Below are 23598 nucleotides of genomic sequence, written 5' to 3'. Positions count from 1 at the left end.
AGAAAATGAAACCTATGAAAAGGAACTCATAATGATGAAAGGTTTTCACAACTAATATTCAGAGACTAAGATTATGGTCACAATAAAAGCAATAGCAACAAAACCATTTAATAAACACAGTAGTGTAGAACTTTTAAATACAGAAGACATTCTCATAATTTTAAGAGATACATTATTTTGAAACAGCTTTATCCAGAGAGTTAAAAAAAAAAAAAAAAAAGAAGGGGTGCCTGGGTGGCTCAGTTGGTTAAGCATCTGACTTCAGCTCAGGTCATGATCTTGCTGTTTGTGGGTTCGAGCCCCGCGTCGGGCTCTGTGCTGACAGCTAGCTCAGAGCCTGGAGCCTGTTTCGGATTCTGTGTCTCCCTCTCTCTCTCTGACCCTCCCCTGTTCATGCTGTCTCTCTCTCTCTCAGAAATAAATAAAACATAAAAAAAAAAAAAAAAAAGGAATGTGATACACATAGCTTGCAAAAACTCTCAACATAGTAAAGTATACTTCAGGTAAAATTTAATTAGTGTTATCTAGGTCTCAGATAATTTATTGAGTACCTTGAGGAGATCTGGATCAATTCCTTTAATCTTTGGAACTGGAACTGGGGGAAGAATCAGCATCTTAATCCTTGAAAACAAATAAAATGTTGGTTTGACATATCTGTAAAGTGATACACTCTTGTATTTCAAAGACAGGAATCAAGTATTGGTAGAACTACTACTTATTACAAATATTCTGGTATTCCATATAAGTGGAACATGAAAAAGAAAACAGTAAGCAGTAAATGATGAGGAAAAACTATAGAGGAAAAAAAAGAACAAAAATCAACAAAAAGTCTTCATGTGAAGTCAACTTAAATAAAACATAATCTTTTTTTCCTTCTGTCTTTATTGACAGCCAGCAGCAGTATTTGGGAATCAGAAATCTGACTCTATCTGAAGCCAATTTCCAGTTCATCTATAAGGGTGGTAATTTTAATGTACATCTCATCAGTAATTTGCAGAGAAGAGGAAGGAAGAAAAAAAAAAGAAAGGAGGAAGGGCCGATTCACATGAAGCCAACATTATTTGCATCCTCAAAAAATGGGGTGGATTGAGATAAGTTCATGCCACACAGCTCACGTGAATCATTAAATTATCTAAGATGATCTCATAAACCAAAGTTCCATTATAGGCCTCATTTCAGTTGGGAAAGACTAAATTTGAACTATCTCTAACTGATCAATATGGATTTATATACCCAATTCTATGATGTGCTTAAATTTTCTGCTCCCAATATTTAAATTATTTCTTGATCATAATTCATTTCAATGTCTATTCTGCCTGTCTTGCACTTTATTGTATCCCTAGCACTTAGAAGGTACTCAATAAACACTTCCTGAGCAAACTTGAATACCTCATTTATCAATTTTGTTAATAGTGTAACTAGAATTTGTGTCTTAAAATTAACATTGTAGCTCTGGAATAAAGCTCAGAGATTAGCTATTGCAGTCAGTTCATTTATTGTTTTAAAAGTCCCTAAGAGTCAGAGGCACCACTGTTAGGCAGAGATGATAAACTGCTTTTTGGATATTAGCTGATATTCTACTTAATGTGAATGGGTAGTGTAGTCTATTCAATAGGGAACCCATTTTCTGAATATTTCCATTTGCTTTTTACCTAACCAAGAAATAAGCCAAATTTCATTTTTTAAATTGTAAGTAGCCTCCACTAGGTTTACTTAATGGAGCAAGTGTTAAAACAGATTATTACTGCTGAATAGAAGATACAGAAAAAATATAAATTATTAATAGTAACGCTACCATTTTTTTAATGTCTCTGATAAAATAGACACCATAAGATAGACATATTTCACATTAACCTATGGGCTGGTAAATAATGGCCTGAGGGACAAATCTGGTCAGCTCTCTGTTTTTATAACTAAAGTTTTATTGAGATGCAGTCATGTTTATTAGTTTACACATTGTTATGACTATTTTCATGGCATAGGGGCAGAGTTGAGTGGTTGTGTCAGACATTGTACAGCTCCAGAAGCCTAAAAATTTACTATCTGGCCTTTTTAGAAAACAAATTTGTCAACCACACACTAAACATTTTATTTGCTTCTTATAACTATCAGCGAGGCAGATATATTATCTGTGGAAAGATTTAGAGATTTAAGGAAGGTATTCAAATCATACACTAATACTTGGCACAGCTGGGGCTCAAATCCAAAGTACCTAAGTTCAAAACCCAGGCCCTTTGTCTTCTGTCACACAACACAATTGTAATTGCAGGAAACAAAGATCCTTAAATGTCTAATGCTGGACTTTGTTATGTGTGCCTCTTGATTTGCAGAGTTTAATGCATTTAGGTTGCATGCTAGCTTTCTGGGGGTTGTGGTTGACTCACTCCAGGGTAACAGACCCTGCAGCCTATAGGGCTCAAGCAGGTCATAAAATGAATGAAGCAGGCCTGCTGCAATGTCCCAGGGAGGGATGGGAATGGTCACAGGGAACACATATCCTTCCCAAATGGAACAGCTGGTCCTCTGCTTCAGCGCATGTTGCCATGCAGGAATATCAACTGAATGTCACTAGATCTTTCAGATTTTAAACATAACCTGGAAATCTGGATTTTTGTGTGGCAATTCCCTAGCTTGTAAACATTTCGTAGCAAAATTTTTACTCCAAAATCAATGTAACATAAATAACAAAACATTAAGATCTGCAGCCTTAGCTTGGCTTTCAGATTGCCAGTTTGCTACTTCTGTCTGATGCTGATTGAGTTCTTTCTTTCCCAGTTAGTAATAGCTCAAAGGCTGGGATGAGTCCTATGGTGAGAATGACCGAATACAGAGTAAAGATAACCTGGCCTGAAGCTATGTTTGTGACTTTGCCATCATTTTATTCACATCCAAATTATATTATAAATCCAGATAATTCTTAATTATCAGGAAAGGGAAAAGTGGCACAGACTCAAAACTTCATACAAAATGTAGAACCCGAGCCCCTTGGAGCCCTAACCTTCTGGGGGAAGCTGACATAAGAACCTCATTCTTTGGAGGATCATTTTAATTTTTAGAACCTCATGTTCTTTCCACACCTGCTGTCATCTGTTTTCTCCTATTTCCTACTTTCATCAGAACATGGAAATTTAGACCATGACAAGGGTTTTTATGGGCAAATGAAAGAACAAAACTAATTCTTTTCTATAAAGACTTATTTACTACAGGAAATTTGAGAGTACAATAAAGATTTCAGAACAATTTTATAATTTGGTAATTCTGACTAAGCACCAAAGTTAAGAGCTTCCTTATTCATAGAAAACTCTTTTATGCAAAGGTTAATATATTTTCTTTAACATCTTATTTGTTGAGAGAATTATTTTTTCTTTGAAATATTGGTAGCTAATATAATTAACCAACATAACAAATTTACATGGTCTTTGCAAAGACTCAAAACTGACAGCTTATGTTAAGAGTGAATTACTTTATATACATAATCTGTGTATTTACTGCACTTACATATAAATTAGCCAATGCACTACATAGATCAGTGAATTCAAATTAATCAACAGAATAATTTGATTCCTCTGTTGTTGGCATTATGTAAATATACAAATTGCCTAAAATTCTGTAAATTTATTTATTTATTTACTATTTTCCCTCCAACAACTGAAAACTATATTGTCCTGATTTATAATACTTGTGCTTGTAAAAGAGATGCCGTTAAAAAGTCAGATGCAAAATGAAATTCCACAGAACGAGTTCTGCTTTCGTATTGGTTTACATTATAAAACCGGAGATGCTACTCTAATTAAAAAGCTTTTGCAATGTGTTCACATGGACCTTGTTTTGATTTGTAGATGCCTCTTGGCTTCAGCTGGAGAACATGTCTTCAGTTCTAGGGTAATATGGCCAACCATCTTGGTTTGTCTGGAACTGAGGGGTTTTCCGGGACACAGGACTTTCAGTGCTCAAACTAGGAAAGTTCCAGGCAAACTGCTACTTTGTTTAGGAGTGTTAGTCACCCTACTTCTAGGAGAAGGGGCAGGGTTAGCCCAGGGGAGTTAAATAATACTCTGTAAGTAAGAAAATTTGCAGCTGGTACCAGGAACTTTTCCTATATTTTGTATTACAATTTCCTGAAGTCTGTATGGAATTTCCTTCAGGGAGAAAAATAGAGTGATAGCTCGTATAGCTCAAGAGAAATTTAAGGTTCATATAACTCAACATCCTCATATTATCGATGAGAACATGTGGCCTGGAGAGATTAAGGGGATAATCAAACAGTAGTAGCAGAATAGTAACTGGAACCCAAGTCTTCGACACCAAGGGAATACAGAACAGAATCTCCTCAAACTTAGAAAGAATTGTAGCCATATTTACAAATTCATGTCATTTGTAACAATTTAAATAAAATTTAGTAATTTAAAGAAAACACAGATTTACTTGAAATCGCCATCATAGGGTGTCTAAAATGGTTACATTAGATTGACTTATCTAGGTGGCTTTCGTTGCCTCTTAAAGTTGCTTCTATACTAGGACTGTGTTAAATTCTGCCAAAGGTTCTGTGCTACCTTGTTATTCTAGAAGTGGATGGGCCTGCTTGTTCAAGACTCTGAAGAGGTCAAGGGGCAGCTCAGAGGTAAAGATTTTACAAAGGAGGTTCAGTCACTAGCCTCAGCCTTTTTGTATCCTATACAACTTCCCAGATAGAACAGACATCCATGAATTATCTATGATGAACATGACGTGGTGAATGTATAACTAGAGACAATATTTTACTGGATTAATTAAATTTTTCACTCATGATTTGCAAAAGAAAATATCAAGTAACAAATGGAAACACATATGGAAATCTAAACACTGGAAAAAACATCTAAATATTAGACTATTTCACACCTACCTTTGCTGTTTGGAAAATATGAATAAAAATAATATCATTGTTAGCCCAAATATTCCAAAGATAATAATTAAGAACCATGGAAACTGGAAATCTGAAACACACAAGAATGACATCTCACTCATAGAGTTAGGAATAGTTGAAGTTTACATTTCACTTTTCTTTTTCATGTAAAAATATTTCTTAATTTATATTCATCTAGTAAAGTCACCGATTTTTCCTGCTAATCACTAAAACAGAATGCAATGACGTAGGAGTATTTTCTGTTCCAAGAACATCTCTGTCCACTGCTTCAAATCCTTTCACAAATGAAAAAAAAAATCAAAATGAAGAAACCGTGAACAATTTAAGCATAACCCATGTTTATATTAAAAAAAAACAAACACTGCAGCAACCAGTTTGATTAAGCACCTTATGTGCTCAGGGTATATCATTAGTGGCTTCAGCTCTAGAATAAAGTGCTATTTGTTAACATACTACTTTACCTAAGTAATGTCCACTTGGTTCTTTCTTCTTTTTTTTTTTTTAAAAGCATGGTAATTTTTTTTTTTATCCTCCAGACTGAGGATATATCAATAAGATGGAGGCCGAGTTTCCATTTTTAAATTATGACTAAAACTTCTTAGACATGCAGAGCAAATATCTTACAGCTTAAAAAATATTCTGTGATATGGGGCGCCTGGGTGGCTCAGTTAGTTGGGCGGCCAACTTCAGCTCAGGTCATGATCTCATTGTTTGTGATTTCAAGCCCCACATTGGGTTCTGTGCTGACGACTTGGAGCCTGGAGCCTGCTTTGGATTCTGTCTCCCCCTCTCTCTGACCCTCTCCAGCTCACACTGTGTGTCTCTTTCTCTCTCAAAAATAAATAAACATTAAAAAAAATCTTTAAAAAATCCTGTGATGGAAGATCACTACTGGGGTTCCCATTTTCAGATTTTAGTATACTTGTTAGCAGACTTGGGGGCATCTGTTTGTAAAATTTCTATTTCATTTCTTTTTTAAAATTTAAAAAAAATTATTTTTTAACCTTTTTTTCTTCAAAGTTTATTTATTTATTTTGAGAGAGGGAGTGAACACAAGTGCATGCAAGTGGGGGAGGGGCAGAGAGAGGGAGAGAGAATCCCAAGCAGGCTTTGTGCTGGCAGTTCAAAGCCCTAAGTGGTACTTGATCTCATGACATAAGATTGTGACCTGAGCCAGGGTCAAAAGTTGGACACTTAATCAACTGAGCCACCCTGGTGCCCCACTTCTATTTGATTTCTTAAGACCAAGTGCCTACCAGTTGCTTGCAGTAGGTTCCTAGTGTTCTTACCACTTACCAAGAAGTTATCAACTTTTTATTGAAATATAGTTGACATATAATCTTATATTAGTTTCAGGTGTACAACATAGTGATTCAATAGTTCCATATATTACTCAATTCTCACCATGATAACTGTTGTGACCACCTGTTACCACCTGTTACCATACAATGCTATTGACTACATTCAATATTATTGACTACTTTCCCTATGCTGTACTTTTTATCCTTGTGACTTATTTATCTTATAACTACAAGTCTGTATCCCTTAATCCCCTTTACCTATTTCACCCATCCTTCCATGTGCTCTCCCATCTAGCAACCACCAGTTTGTTTTCCATATTTATGAGTCTGTTTCCATTTTGCTTTGTTGTTGTTGATTTGTGTTTTTTTTTTTTAGATCACAGATGTAACTGAAATCATAGGGTATTTGTCTTCTTCTGTTTGACTTATTTTGCTTAGCATAATACCCTTTAGCCTCATCTATGTTGTAAATAGCAAGAGTCCATTCTTGTTATGGCCAAATAATATTCCAAATATTCCAGTGTGTGTGTGTCTATAAATCACATCTTTTTTATCCATTCTCCTGTTGATAGACACTTAGGTTAAAAATGGGGTGTATATATATATATATATATATTTTTTTTTTTCAAATTAGTACTTTCTTTTTTGTTGTATAAATACTCAATAGTAGAGTTACTAGATTGTATGGTATTTCTATTTTTAAATCTCCATACTTTAATACTTTATCTTTAACATTCCATACTGTTTTCCATACTGGCTGCTCCAATTTACTTTCTCTTCAACAGTGCAGGAAGTTTCCCTATTCTCCACATCCTCATCAAGGTTATCTGCTTTACACGAAAAAGACAGGTGGAATTTACCTTAATCCTGCTTTATTGAAAGCAAGATTTTACGCTGTAATGTTCCTTTCTTATTTTTATTTTCTTATTCAGTTATTTAAATCTCCAAAGGAGATATTATGTAGATGATAAATAATTAATGGAGGAGAGAATACCATTTCATATCTTGTGGGATCTGTAACTTTGGATCAATGCCAGTATATCAATGACAGTTCCTATATGTATTCAGGAACATAACAAAGCTAGAACTTCATTTTTTTTAAGGAAAACATTTTTGGAAGAAAAACCAGCTAAAAAACTCTATGCTAATTGAATTCAATGGTATCACAATAAACTTAAAGGATGTGTGGCTAATTTATTTTCTAAACCAAAATTTCATTATGTCAAGTATTATGTAAAATAATAAGCTTTTTAACTAGAACTTAGAAAAAAATAGTGCTACAGGCATTTTCATTTAAGTGCTATTTAGTATCATGGGATTTTACTTGTACCATTAATGCAGAAATATAAATTTAATTTCTATATTGTTTGTGATTGTTTCATTACCAAACTTCATCTCCTCACACATAGCCCTGTAAACCCTCTGTATTCAACTGTAGATACACTATAGCTAATTCCCATGTGGGAGTGATAATGTTATATACTTATTGTTCATTATTAAGCAGACTTATTTCTGTATCAAAAGTTTTAATTCTTTTATTTTGAATTCATAGATCTCATTTCTTGGAACTTGCATTATCTTTGTATTTTTCTTGTATAGGATCTCAAATGTTCCATGTTATTCTTGCACATAACTAGCATGCTACCTATTAAGCCTTTCCCCAGGTGAAAGCCATGGAAACACCATATTTTCTAAAACCACTAAGCAGCTGGCATTGGCAACCTATGCTGAGACAATAATAAGCTTTCTTTCAGATGCCACATATCCATCCACCCATATAGATACAGTATTTCTTCATTATATATTTGAAAAAAACATTTTTTTCTGAGTATAAATGCAAGACAAACTCATTATGGAAAATTTTAGAAATATATAAACATATAAAGAAAAGAATCATCTGAAATTTTGATATTCAGAGATATCCCCCATTAATATCTTAACTCACAACTACCCCAGGACATTTCCTGAATTAAATAATCCAAAAAGTAAGATCTCCTTCCCCTTCTCTAACGAGTAATATCTGTTACAGATTGTGAACTTGAGGTCTCTCACCCTGACATTTAAAGCTAACGGATTGTACCATGAGAGACTCTTGAATGCTGACAAAAACTGAGGACTGATGGATGTGGGGGGGAGGGGAGGGGGGGATGGGCATGGAGGAGGACACTTGTGGGGATGAGCACTGAGTGTTATGTGGAAACTAATTTGACAATAAACTATTTGTAAAAAAAAAAAAAAAAAAGCTAACGGATCGTGATCTGAACAACATTACCACATTGATAATAGCCGTGTTGGCTGGCATTTTACATCTTTTACCTTCTTCACATGCAAATGGGCTCATCTGAGGAAGTGTTACATAGAGCACCTCACTGAACTCGCCATATTTTTCAGAGTTCCGTTGTCTGGATCTCACACGCACTTCATATTCTTTATCCAGTCTCAATGAGTAAACTGGGACGGATGTTGACAATACAGGATCCATCTTTCAAGACAAAATATAAAACTTATTGGTTAGTGACACAACAGCTCAATGCAATAAACTCTATAAAGTGTTTCTGCATTTGTACTCAAAATGAATTTCTGTGAAGTAGCACTGGGGGAGTTTGCTACTTAAAGGAAGATCAAAGCAAGTAACTTTTAAAGAAACATTTTGTTACACGGATCACAGTTCTCGAAGCTATTTCAGTATAAACCCAAAGAAATAATAGGCTTGTTTATAGAAATGCAGCTCCACCTTTATACTAGGCTGTCAGATATTCTATACAATCACAGCATGATAGAATTGTGGAGATGTGGAACTATAAAGAAAACTACAGATATGTTGTCTACCCTTTGGGATATCACAGTTTTGCATGAAGACATAAACAGAAAAAAACCCATTATTTCCACACGAAAACAAATTATAATCAAACACACACACACACACACACACACACACACACACACACAGTTTGTTCTTTGGAAATTCTAGGTAGTCACTTGTAAGATAACAGAATTGGAAATGGTTCTAGAAAAATCACAGTTGTCTCAATTATTCTATTAGAAGCAACTACATACCGATTCTGCTTATTCTAGAAGGCTAAAAGTACCTCAAATGGTTTGCTATTCAAAATTTGCAAAGACATGTTGCTAGAGTCCTTGGTAATAAAAATCAAGGTCCCACAACCCTTCTTTTACCTTCCTGGGGAAGGGCAGTAAGTCTATTAGACTTTTAAGACACAAAGCTATCAAAGAAATAGACCCAACTAATGTTGCTGTTTTCCTTCAAGTTAAATACTCAAAGCAGGTATTCAATATGTGCTTTTCATGTGTTTTCAGACAGAACACCTTGTTACCATTTGTAGAAAATTAGGAACACTTACATTTTCAACAGCATGGATTTTTCACATTAAAAAGATTCTCATAATTTGTTAGAGTATGGGCCTGCAGCTTCTACAATGAATTTCCTTTCACCTCAGTAAGTTTCTACTCACAAAGTCCCTATTGTTTTTCCCATGTGTACATGGGATGGTTAGTTTGTATCTTTTTTGAAGCTTTTTAATATGTGATATATTTGCATGCCTAAAGTGCATTTTTAAAGGCAAGCTTCTGAATTTTATTTTATTAAAAAAATTTTTAATGTTTATTTATTCTTGGGAGACAGAGACAGCATGAGCAGGGGAGGGTCAAAGAGAGAGGGAGACACAGAATCTGAAGCAGTCTCCAGCCTCTGAGCTGTCAGCACAGAGCCCGATGCGGGGCTCGAACCCATGGACTGTGAGATCATGACCTGAGCCGAGTCGGACACTTAACTGACTGAGCTACCCAGGCACCCCAAGCAAGCTTCTGAATTTTAAATTTACCTTATTGGTTTCCCTAAATACTTTAAAAAATGTATGTGTCCAGTTTTGAAGCTAATTTCTCTGTTATTATTAGATTACAGATTTCACTAATAACAAAGCTAAAAAGAGGCCTTCCGTGATTTGACCTATGGTTCTCTCTTTATCTTCTCTCAACCATCTAAAGAAGACACACCCAACTCAATTTGGCTCCAGCAACCTGCACTGAGCTCTGCCACCTGCCTTTGAGGGAAGTCCTATTCTTGGCCAATCCTCAGTGCAAGTATTGCTGATATCCTAGGAAGTCTTTCTTGGCATGTTTTCCTACTCCATCCTGACAGATAATCAGTAATAAGAAGATATTGTTTCTTATATTTCACTGCTCATATTTCTATATTACACTGCAAATTCCCTGGAGCAAACAATGCCTTCATTACCTTTGCATTTCCAAGGACCAGCACAATCCAGGTACATAGTCGGTGCTCAAGATATGGCCCATACAATTGTGCATAATTCTATGCCACCCATAAGTCTTTAAAAAAACCATAAATTCTTTTTTACATTTTATTTATTTGGGGGGGCAAGCAGGGGAGAGGGGCAGAGGGATAGAGAGAGAGAATCTTAAGCAGACTCCATGCTTAGTGTGGAGGCTCACACAGGGCTCCATCCCATGACACTGGGATCATGATCTGAGTGGAATCCAAGGGTCTGACATTCAACTGACTGTGCCACTCAGGCACCCCTCCAAAACCATAAATTCTTAACTTGATTTAGCAGGTAAACATTTGCAAACAACTACATGGTCATGACTATTACTTTTATATTCAAAATGTATTTAGTTTTAAAAAAAGGCAAAATTCAATATTGTCATTGGTACCCTGAATTCCTGATACAAGCAACACTTCCCCGCCTTCTACTTAACAAACCTCACTTTTTTTTAATGTTTATTTTTGAGAGAGGGAAAGACAAAGTGCTAGCAGGAGAGGAACAGAGAGAGAGGAAGGCACAGAATCTGAAGCAGGCTTCAGGCTCTGGGGTGTCAGCACAGAGCCCGATGCAGGGCTTGAACCCACAGACCACAAGACCATGACTTGAGCCAAGGTCGGTTCCTTAACTGACTGAGCCACCCAGGTGCCTCCAAATCTCACTTGTTTTTATGATTATGGCATTTGTGCTCATAACCAATTAGATTGTGAGTTTCTTTAGCAGAGGTCAATTCTTTCTCTTTTTTTAAAGGTTTATTTATTTATCTTGAGAGAGAGAAGAAGAGAGTGGGGGAGGGGCAGAGAGACAGGGGGTGAGAGAGAGAGAATCCCAAGCAGTCTCCATGCTTCAGCACAGAGGCTGATATGGGGCTCAATCCCATAAACTGTGATATCATAACCTGAGCAGGAAACAAGAGTCAGATGCTTAACTGACTGAGTCCCCAACTCAGTCATGAAAACCCTTGGTATTCATGACTTTGTTTGAGACCCTTGTAAAAAATACCATGAGTATATGACTTCACTTATAAAACATAAGTGAAGTAAAATTTAACTGACCCCTTTGGACCATCTTATGAGATTGAGCAGAGATGCCATTAAAAGTGAAACCAAGCTAAGCTGGGATATAGCCCTGAATGGTCAATTGACTGAGTCCCATGCTCCCATGTCCCTGGCTCAGAGTGTGAGTTTCATATCTGTGCATCAACTGATGTACAACTATATGCACTGGACTTTCAGGGTTGAAACTATAATTAGTAAATCTAAGAATGCTAATGCATGGATTCACATCTTTGCTTTTTGTAGATTGTCAAACTTTTTGTTTCAGGACTCCTTTATACTCTTAAAAATTACTGAGGATCCTAAAGGTTTTGGTTTATTTGGGTTATGGTTATCACTATTTACCATATTAGAAATTGAAACTAAGAAATTTTAAAAATAATACTGATTTTTATAAAAATTATTATACTTTGCAAAACAACAGAATTATAATGAGAAGAATGACTTTGTTTTACATTTTTAAAAATCCCTGATGGCTTTCTTAATACAAGATGGTGGTATTTTTACATCCACTTCTATATTCTGTTTTTTCAAACAAAAGGCCTCATATATTTATTACCAACCAATCTACTTGTGCAGAAGCATAGTAACAGAGAAAAATCATTTCCTCAATAAAACATGTCTATTGTTCAGGTAGTGGTCATGTTTACAGAGTAAGAGGAATGGAACCCACGACCTTCATGCAACATAAATATGTGTATCATCTTATGTGTGATCCCTTACAGACCCAGTGTGGTTCTTCTCCAATGCCTCCTTTTGGAGTTCTACCTGATTTTATTACCAGTTTTCATCTAAATCCACTGGGGGATGGGATGATTCTACTTTTGTTTCTTGGATGAAAGTTTTGTGAGAAGACATGGCGAGGAACAGTCAACCGCACACACCATGATGGCAGAGAAAAGGAGCTACACATGCTTCTGTATTAAATTTGCGTTAAATCTTATGTGTTTGGTTGAAATGCGTGAATAAAATCTGGTCTCACACAGACATATAGTGAGAAAAAGAAGGGATATTTAATAGCCTTTTCAGGTAACTGTGGGTATTCTTTTTAAAATATTTTATTTTAAAGTAATCTGCTTACCCAACTTCACTTGAACTTACAACCCTGAGATCAAGAGTTATCGACTGAGCCAGCCAGTCCACGTGGATTTTCTTCTTGAACACTAATACCAAAACTCAATAAGTGATAGTTTTTTTTTAAGTTTCTAAGAAATATTAATTTTGAAAAAAATGCTCGTTGGCACATCTTACCCTACAGTATTAAATATGATTGCCTAACCATGAGAGACTCTTGAATACTGAGAACAAAGTGAGCACTTATGGGGACTGGGGAGGAGAAGAGGGGTGAGGGGCATGGAGGAGGGCACTTGTTGGGATGAGCACTGGGTGTTATATGGAAACCAACTTGACAATAAACTATGAAAGAAAAAATGTATAGCAAGAAAATGCTCTTTCTACTGTTGAGAGGAATAAAGCATTGCTAATTAAAAAAATATGATTGCCTGCAGAAAAATATAATGCTGGGGACAGCTCAGAGTAATTGAGACCTTCTGTTGGATAAAGAGAGTAGCAAAATATTCACTTATAGACATGTTTATAGATAGACATCTGAGAAATTTGTTATTTAATAAAGTAATCTATGGATTTTGCAAAGATCATTCTCTGCCATGGAAAGTGGTTTAGTGTGGGGTAAGGAGTGGGCACACAGTAATCTACAGGAGCTGATAATAACACCAGTTCATGATATAATTTGAGCATGAATTGATATGAATTGGTAATTATTCAGATATAAGGAATAAGAGTAAGATACAGATAGATGTCAGGATAATATTCTGGTTTAAATTTGAAGAACTTTATGGACATGGTGTTATTTACTGAGAGGGGGAGACTGGGGAGGTAGCAGGAAGTTTGACATGTTGTTTTTTTGAGATGCCAGTGAGGCATCCCAGTGGATATGTCCAGGAGACATTTGGATGTACACATGTGGAACACAGGAATGAGGTGAGGGAGGAACCACTGTACTAAGTGCCCTCATGTGTCGACATTAATCTGTTACTATTTTCCAACTAGCTTCCACCAAATGGATTTTTTTAAATACTCACAACCATCATGTCAAATAAAGTGAGCATGAGCAGTTTTACAGTACACTGAAATAACCTCAGCAATAAAAGGAAATGTTACACTTAGCAAAATGAATGAATCTCATATGCATTATGAGGAGTGAAAGAAGCCATAATCAGAAGGTTACTGCTTATATATAAATTCTATTTTTATGACTTTCTGGAAAAGGCAAAACTACAGAGATGAGCAGATCAGTAGTTGCCAAGGATTAGGGTTTTGGGAGAATTGGACTTCAAAGGGACAGCATGAGGAAATTTTTTGAAGGTTATGATAAGTTGTTCTGTATCCTGATTGTGGTGATAATGACAAAGCTCTATGGAATTTTCAAAACTCACAGAATCATACAAGTAAAAAGTGGATTTTAAGTGCATTTTTTGAGTGTCTATTAAAAGAATGTTAAGCAAGGGAGTGTTTTAGAATGATCGCTCTGGCTCCACTGTGAAGAATGGATGAGACACATTAAACACCAGAGGCATAAGATCTGCTTGGGGGATGTTACCTCAGTCCAGTCAGATAGGACTACAACTAGGATAGTAACATATGGAAGTTCCTTCAAGGTTAGTTGCAATGTAGAATCTTAAATTGTATCCGTGATTCTTTCCTCCCTTGCTACCATGAAAATCCACCTTTCCATCTAGCACTTGGAACAGATCATCTTCCCATGCATGATTTTGGTTACATCATGTATTGGTCATTTGGAAAATACTGATTCATTAAGTTATGCAAATTATCTGAATGTTTCACACATTTTATTATACAGTATGAAAAATCACTTTGGCTAATGTCACCATCGATGGCATCAGGAAAGTCTTCAAAGATTGGGAAAGCTATCAGGCTCACTGCTGCAGATGCAATTTTCCCAAAATTCTAATTTTCCTTTGAAAGTTCAAATATCATTGGTAACAACTACCATCCACCGTTTTTCTTGAACTGATAAGCACACTTCATTCTTTTCCAAGAAATGTTTGCCAAATACTTGCCAATGCCACTATGAAAAACTGTCGGATTATCGGTTGTTCTTTCAAGCAAACATGGCATTCCATGCAAAATGTAGCTGACTCGGCTAGCAACTTTACTTTATTAAGACAGCTATGGGGAGCTCAGTGTGCAGCATAAGTGCGTTATGTGTACTTGAACGTGTCACACAGAATATTAAAAAGCTATGTCATCAGTGGTGCCTTTGTGGCTCAGTCAGTTAAGCGTTGACTTTGATTCAGGTCATGACCCACGGTTGGTGAGTTTGAGCCCCGTGTCAGGCTTTGTGCTGACAGCTCAGAGCCTGGAGCCTACTTTGGATTCTGTTTCTCTCTCTCTGCCCCTCCCCTGCTCGTACTCTGTCTCTCCTTCTCAAAAATAAACAAAACATTAAAAAAATTTAAAAAGCTATGTCGTCAATGGTTGAGATTTAATAAAATTAATAAAATTATTAAAAATAAAAAAATTTATTAAAAAATTAATAAAATGTGCAGCTTCATCAAGGACATGAAGCTGGCTCTCCCCTCTCGATGACTGTGAGCGCACGGTGACCCAGCCAGTGCGGTTTACAACGACCACCTTGACTTTTGGTCAGGTGATGGCAGGCTTCCCACCATTGCTTTTGCACCATCGCTGCAAATCTCAATATGGTGAAAAAAGGCAAGAACATTTTAGCATTAATAGGAAGACAGTCTTGACCTTGTGGAAGCCCTTCAAGGTTCTCAGAGACCCTCAGGGGTCCACAGTTCACACTCGGAGAACCTCTGCTCTGGACTACAGAGTGCAGTGCCTTGTGCGGGGTGGTTATTTCATTATCTGGTTGTGGAATAAATGTTTGACCGAAACTTGAATTTAGAAAGTCTTATTTGACTCTGCATCCAACCAGGCTTTTTTTTTTTTTTTTTTTTGCACCAAGTTAATGGAACGGATATCTAAATTAAAATGATTCTGAAAACTGTACCTCAAAGCCCAGTATTTACCTGTTCACAGCTGCTCCAAACTTAACTTTAATGACAAAACTGGCTTCTTTGTCAGCAGAACATGGAATGGACAAGGCCTAGTGTCTCAAAAGTTTGGAAATGAATCTGTCAGGCCACTGGGCACGACCTGATGACTGGCCAGAAACCAGTGGGCTTGGCCAGGGCTGCGGCTGTGGCTAGACTGATTTAGAATTAGTTATACTGGGAGCAGCAAGATAATCCCGTTTTTCTCCTTGTTGTGTGCCATGTGGAATTTATCTAAGTGCCCAGTTCTCATGAATTTGTCAAGGAGATATGGAGTTCAGAGGTCAACTACTACCATGTTACTCGCCTACATACAGACCTCTCAGCTTGATTGTCCCCCAAGGTTTGTAACAAAACATCCTTCTGAAACCTCTAGGGGGACAAATTCCCTTTCTCTGCTTCCCTTCTTGAGGTCACTTAAGAACTTAATGGGGGGGGGTGTCTTGTGAGCAGTAGCAACTAAAATCAGGGAGAATGTGTAGCCATAGCTCACTATTGGCCTTGATCATAACTCTTCTCACGTTTAGCCACATCCACAAAGACAGCTTAAGTAGCTAGAGTATATAATTTTGTTCTAAGGATAAGCTGAACGCTGAAGATGAATGCGGCAATAGTTTTCCTTTCTTTCCATAGGCTTCTGTATAAGCTCCATGTCAGCAGGTGCTGAGGGACAGAATTCCAAGATGATATTTTACAGATTATATCTGTTTTCCTCAACTAAGAAAATATGGAGTATATAGCATGGGCATGTGATATTAAGTCAAAAGGGAGCCTAATTATCAATGAGAGAGGTGTTGTTGGTATAAACAGAAGAGAAGCCAAAATATTGTTAAGTGTGATACGTCATGATATCTTACCATTTTCCACTGGGACTCATTTACTTCTTTGTATTGCAGTTCATACTCCAGGACTATCCATCCCTTCTGAACATCCGCATTGGGCGGTGGTTCCCATCTCACCTGGATGTCTGCATGAATCCCCGTTAAACTGATGTTCAGTAAAGTCCAGTTGAGGCCAATGGGTGGATCTGGTTGCACTGTGAGTTTCAACAGAGTTAGTGAACAGAGAGACATGCAGGTACAGCTTGCTTTTAACGGAGTGTTTTCTTCTGAAGAGACCCATTACTTGATGCAATTTTGTTGTTCACACTCCTAATTCTTCCAATATTCTTCTTATACTCTCATTTTATAAGTGGGTACCATTTTTTTTTTGACTTGAGTATGCTTTGTTTTTAACGCTTTGTTTTAATGCTTTGAAGAAAACCCCTACAAAAATTTCCTTTTCAAGTCTAAAACCTGATCTAAAACTTTTCTTGAGGATCAGGCTGTGTCTTACATTCCTTTTAGCCCTGACAGGATTAATGCTTTGGGATTTTGGCAAAGGAATTCATTATAACTAAAAATTGAAGGAACAGACTCAAAAAGACCTACAGCATTTAAACATGGGGCTGTTTTGGAAGTAGGTATCAAAAAATCTTTTTTATTCCAAATTGCTTATTACCTGTGGCAAGGGTTTTATCTTATTAACATCTGTACGGCTACCAGAACAATCCTCCCAAGCACTCAGCACATGCTCCTTAGTTTGTTGTCTTCCTAACCACACGTCATGATTCTTTTCAGACATAAGAAGGATGGCATCGTTCTCTACTCTCAAATGGTGATGAGTCAGGGTTTTCTGTCTTTTACTTAACTGCATGTGAACAATCTGAAATAGTGTTTTGCTTGGTTTCTACTGACATACTGTATATTCTCCGGTAAATTGGCTGTATCCTGCTTATTAGGACTGCAAAAAGCGCAATTTCCCAAATACTGATGAAGAGAAATACGGATTCCAAAGCTAGGAACATATCTAAATTTACATTCTAGATAGCTCCCAATAAATTATTGCACTTCATGTCTCAATACTGAGGTTTTCAAAAATCACTTGCAGATACAGAGTAAAATTTACTTTCTTTTCTCCTACTGTTTGTAGGAGGGTACCTCGAGTGTTGCAAAGTCAGCCACAAGAAAAAAATGTGGAAAGATAACAAATACTTGGGAGACTAAAGACTATTCTGTTAAAGAATGAATGGGCTAACCAAGAGGTTAAGGAGGAAATTAAAAGGTACATGGAAGCCAATGAAAATGATAGCCCCAAATCTTTGGGATGCAGTAAAGGCAGTCATAAGAGGGAAGTGTATAGCAATCCAGGCCTTCCTGAAGAAGGAAGAAAGGTCTCAGCTATACAACCTAACCTTACACCTTTAAGAGCTGGGAAAAGAACAGCAAATAAAACCCCAAACCAGCATAAGACAGGAAATAATAAAGATTAGAGCAGAAATCAATGCTATTGAAACCCAAAACACAGTAGAAGAGATCAATGAAACCAGAAGCTGGTTCTATGAAAGAATGAACAAAACTGATAACCCCCTACCCGGTTTGATCAAAAAGAAGAAGGAAAGGACCCAAATAAATAAAATCAAGAATGAAAGAGGAGAGATCACAACCAACACAGCAGATATGAGAGGGGAAGCCCTTGCATTCAACCAGAGTTAAAACAGACTTCACTGGGAAGGAGCATGGTATTGGCCTCCCGCAGAGTGCACACAACTTAAAAAAATTAGAGAACCCAAATTTGACTAATAATGAGCATATTTTATTTTATTTATTATTTTTTTTTAAAATTTTTTTATTTCTAGGAGAGAGAGAGAGCGTGAGCAGGGGAGGGTCAGAGAGAGAGGGAGACACAGACTCTGAAACAGGCTCCAGGCTCTGAGCTGGCAGTCAGCACAGAGCCCGACGCGGGGCTCGAACCCACGAACCGCGAGATCATGACCTAAGCGAAAGTCGGACGCTTAACCGACTAAGCCACCCAGGCGCCCCATAATGAGCATATTTTAGAAGTTAAATTGGAGGGAATTGCAACATAGCTGAGCTACACATGGCTACAGTAATGACAGTAATGCTTCTCTCTTCTGGATTTGTTGGGGACTGAGGAATTCTGATAGCCGAAGCTTAACACTTTAAGAGGCCAAAATTTAAAACTGTCTTTATGGAAAAATTTCAACTTATTACTTATCACCCTTTCTACTTTAAATAGAAGGCATGGAACATGGTCTTTAAAAAAATTTTTTTTTTCTTAAATAGTTTATTGTCAAGTTGGTTTCCATATAACACCCAGTGCTCATCCCAACAAGGGCCCTCCTCCAAGCCCATCTCCCTCTTCCCCTTCCCCCCACCCCCATCAGCCTTCAGTTTGTTCTCAGCATTCAAGGGTCTCTCATGGTTTGCCTCCCTCCCTCTCCCCAACTATTTTTCCCCTTCTTTCCCACCATGGTCCTCCGTTAGCTTCCTCCTAATCCAACTATCCTAAAAAATTTTTTAATGTTCATTGTTTTGAAAGAGAGAGAGAAAGCATGAGCAGGGGAGAGGCAGAGAGAGAATCTGAAGCAGGCTCTAGGCTCTGAGCTGTCAGCACAGAGCCTGATGGCAGGGCTCGAACTCACAAACTGTGAGATCATGACCTGAGCCAAAGTTGGAGGCCTAACTGACTGAGCCACCCAGGTGCCCTGAACACGGTCTTTTTTTGAGCCGGCCCATACCACTGTTATAAGCATAATAATAACCTCTCCTTTGCCTCCATTCATACTTCCACATGTTGTACTCAGCCAGGTCTTCCGAGATGTTGGAAAAGCCCCTGAGACAGAGTATATTCCAGGCAGTCCTGGTCCTCTCCCCAGAATGTGCCTTCCTGTCCCTTTCCCTCTCTCTGTTAGTGGTGCTTCCATTCCTCCAGCCGCTCAGGATGAAGTTAGTAGGCTCTTCCTGGACTCACCCCTCCCGTACCACCCCCATATTCTGTCAGCTGTCTTTCAAGACAGTCCCAGAGCCCAACCACTGCTCATCACCTGCACCTCTACAACTCAGTCCTGCCGCTATGGTTTTTTGCCCATGCTGCCCATCAGCCTCCTAAATGGTCTCCTCCTGTCATCATTGTCCTTGTTTTTAAAATTTGCGTATTTTTTGAGTGAGAGAGAGTGAGTACAGGGGAGGGACAGAGAGAGAGAGAATCCCAAGCAGTCTCTGTGCTGATAGCACATGGGGCTTGATCTCATGAACGTGAGATCATGACCTGAGCTGAAATCAGGAGTCAGACGCTTAACAGACTGAGCCACCCAGGCGCCTGGTCTTGGTTTTCCTTCAGTCTATTCTCAAAACAGCCCTCCATACACTTGTCTCAGTGGTTATTTTCACACTTGAGTTAGAGCATATCACTTACATAAAACTCTCCAAAGCCTTCCTATCTCACTTCAAGTGAAAGCCAAAGTCATTCAGGGGCTTCACGGGTACCGTAGCTTTGCCTCTCAGGCCCCTCAGATGTGGCCTGCTCCATGCCCCTCCTGGCTCACCCTGTGGGCAGCTCCCTCCCCACCATGCTGTTCCTCAAGTGAACAAAGGCAAGCTCCCGCCATAGGAGCTTTACCCTAGCTGTGCCCTCTTGTTGAGTATCCTTTACCTCAGGTGGACACACTGTTCTCTCATTTTTTTTCCTTTACCCAGCAAAGCCAGCTCTGATAAGTCTATTAAAATTGCAGCCTCTCCTGTGCTCCTCTTCTCCTTCTCTGTTATTTTTCTTCATAGCCTTGTCTCTTTCCACACTCACTGGGATCAGATCTCATGAGGGCAGACATTTTATTCTCCTGGCACCTAGAAATGTACTTGGCCCAAGGAAAAGGCTCAATCAATATTTGCTGAATGAGTGAACAACAAATGTCTAATAACACAGTATTTTAAATCCAAAGACAAGCCCTGTGAGGTAGTAGAATACTCTCATAATAGGTGAGGAAGCGGAGGCCCGTGGTTGTCATTTTAAGATCTATCAAGTCCACCTCATTCCTTGCTGTCTCCCTTTCTCAGCTCCCTCCCTCCATGCTATGGTTGTAATACCTGTCATCATCTTCTGCCTTGATTATCACAAAGACTTCTAACGTTTATCTCTGGTCTGTGCTACTCTAATCTACCCTCTCCACTGCAGGACAAATTTCCCTGAGACATTCGTAATGTGACAGGTGGCACTGTATAACTTTGAGATTAGGAACGTGGACTCTGGAGCCATGCTGCATAGGTTCAAATTTCAGCTATGCCTACTGGCTGTTTGGCCTTGAGTTAGCCTTTAAAGGCCCTGAGCCTCAGTTTCATCATCTGTAAAATGGGGATTATAACAGAATCTATCCCACATGGTTATTATGACCGACCCATAAGTAAGGGCTTTGTAAGTGTTAGTTGGCTATTAGTATCCTCAGGTCATTTTCCTTCTTAAAGTTATCTTTTTTTTTTTTTAATGTTTTATTTATTTCTAGGAGAGAGAGAGAGAGAGTGTGAGCAGGGGAGGGTCAGAGAGAGAGGGAGTCACAGACTGAAACAGGCTCCAGGCTCTGAGCTGGCAGTCAGCACAGAGCCCGACGCAGGGCTCGAACCCACGAACCGCGAGATCATGACCTAAGCGAAAGTCGGACGCTTAACCAACTAAGCCACCCAGGCGCTCCTTAAAGTTATCTTTAAATGTGTCTCTGGGCAGTAAGATACAGTCTAAATTCCTTTGTGGGGTACATAAGAACACTTATGATTCCTCTTAGTCCTTCAATATTTTGTGCTGTTTGTCAGTTTTGGAAGTTGGTAGTTGTTGGAAGACACCGTCTAGCTTGTATACCTGGCAACTCTCACTGATGCTTTAAGACGTAAGTGAACTGCCACCATTTCTGGGCTGCCCTTTCTCATCCCTCAGGCCCAGTCAGTCATTTGTATCTTTGGCCGCTTCCTCAGCTTACTATGCACTCCACACACCTTGAGTCCAGCACCTAAGACATAGTACTGTGGTTATTTGACACATCTGACTCCCCTATTTAACAATATCCTACTCATTCTGTAGCCACCACACCCAGCACAGTGTTTGGAGCTTGGCAGACCCTCAGTGAAGGTCAGCCTTCACTGCTGAGTGGGACAGGATGGGAACATGGGTCTTGACCCAATATTCTACTACTACCTATTTAGCCACTCAACAGGTACACCTATTGACATTGGGGCATATGCTGAATAGCCTCTCCAAGTCAAGCAGTTGGGTTCTCTTTTCTGCTTGTTCTTCTCCCTGACAGGCTATCAGATTTACTTGTTTCTGCCTCCAGCTTCTAGCCACATTCCCTTAACCTCTTCCAGTCTGCTGATGCCTGAGAAACCACAAGCTGTGTAAGAACAGCACATCTCAGAGAAGCTCTGAGAAATTTCTGTAATAAATGAGCCTTTGTGGATAGATTCTGAGGCACCAATGTCAGCTACCTAAAGTTCTTCTTTGGTTCTTTATATTTTGTTGCTTACACCATTATAGTATAAACATAAATATTCCAATTACAGTTGTTTGTTTCATTCCCCCTTGTGTCCACATGATAAGCAAGGGATAATCTGTCTAGATCTTTCATTTAGTTCACTGAGCTGATTATCTCCAGTGTTTGTCTTGAGGTCTTATAAACATGTCTTTAAACCGATTTGGGGCTGTTTTGTAAATATAAAGTTTCAGAATTATTATGCCCTGTGATAAAGAAAATCTGGGCTTTGATTATAGCAATGATAGGAATCAAAGGTCAACATATTTCAGATCTGAATATAATAATCATATTGAATAATTGGGAAAGAAGGAATCATGGGAGTACACGGAGTTTGTCTCTTGGGGTAGCACCCAAGAACATGATTCAGCTTTAAAGACCTCCTCAAGGAAAAGACTCTGGAAGGTTCCCATTCTTTTCTCAACAACATTTACTGCCAGGTCATTGTATGGTAGAACCAACTTAAGTGTCCCCCCACCCCCGCCCCAACCCTGCCTTCTCTCTCTCTCCCTATCTCTGGCTGATATTGTGCCTTGTAAAGCAGACCTCCATTCACCTAGATTATAATGACAAAGTCTTCCTCCTTGAACACACTTGGACATTGAGACTTCCCTGCTTATTTAATCTAAAGCCATGTCAAATAAAACACAAACCTGTGATTTACCTATTTCCTCAACAGAGAAACACTTTTGATCCACTGTACCACCATTGCTGGTTAGCTTGATACAGTAGGGTATCCAAATGGAGGTATAAGATGAATTAAAGTAACAGCTGTTTGCTCCAGCAGAGACATAATCAGGGCATTCTTTCCATTCTTGAGTCCACTCTTGAGTGCTCCTGAAATGGAGGGTAAAAGAGCATGAATTGTTCCAAACATCATGCCATAGTTTAAGTCAAAGCAAAGGGCCTGGCAGTCAGATTCAATAAACTGGAACACAAATATTTTACAAGCAAGTGTTTTAGCAGCACGGTTTCCAAGAAGTACCCCCTCTGTGGACGTCATCCATAACATCTGCAGACTGAGAAGGGGCCATTTGGGACGTGGACTATAGTAAAAGCAGCTGTTCATTAACTGCATCCGATGTGCCAGCTCCTAAATTAAGTAATTTGTGGTTAGGTACTTTATTATCCACATTTTACAGATGAGGGTTCTGAGGCTTAGGGAGGTTTAAAATGTTCCTTTATTAAAACATTACAGAGGGTCATCTCCCAAACTGTAAAGATTCCCATAATACAGTGGCTCTTTGGACTTGGGTGTTTCCCCAACTCCCGGTGGGACATACTGAGGAGGCGTGTTCTCCAGGGTGAGTGACATTGAGATTTGGGTGGCTCTGAGGTGGAAAATTTCCACCCTACTCCAAATCACTATACCCTGTATCCATCTCTTGAAGGCTGTCTTATGCTTGGGTGAGTTTTCCTGATGTTCTTTTTTTTTTTTTTTTTTTAAAAACTCAAATTTTATTTGAATTTACAATTTGTGAAAAATCTTTTTTTTTTTTTTTTTTACAAATAGTTTATTGTCAAATTAGTTTCCACATAACACTCAGTGCTCATCCCCATAAGTGTCCTCCTCTATGCCC

General features: G+C 38.3%; 1 protein-coding gene across 1 annotated transcript in view; it reads right to left on the bottom strand.

Moving 5' to 3' along the window:
• Positions 1–23598, bottom strand: part of GHR (growth hormone receptor) — a 149353-nt gene that overhangs the window by 2997 nt on the left and 122758 nt on the right. Inside the window, exons 4-8 of the mRNA XM_039234142.1 lie at positions 22683–22855; positions 16521–16699; positions 8521–8686; positions 4883–4973; positions 552–621 (exon numbers count right to left, since the gene is read on the bottom strand). Coding sequence (XP_039090073.1) covers positions 552–621; positions 4883–4973; positions 8521–8686; positions 16521–16699; positions 22683–22855 — 679 coding nt within the window. The remainder of the gene's footprint in view (positions 1–551; positions 622–4882; positions 4974–8520; positions 8687–16520; positions 16700–22682; positions 22856–23598) is intronic.

This window comes from Hyaena hyaena, unplaced genomic scaffold, assembly GCF_003009895.1.
Source record: "Hyaena hyaena isolate Hyena2069 unplaced genomic scaffold, ASM300989v1 scaffold_83, whole genome shotgun sequence".
NCBI classification, from domain to species: domain Eukaryota; kingdom Metazoa; phylum Chordata; class Mammalia; order Carnivora; family Hyaenidae; genus Hyaena; species Hyaena hyaena.
This window is presented reverse-complemented; position numbering and strand designations above follow the sequence as displayed.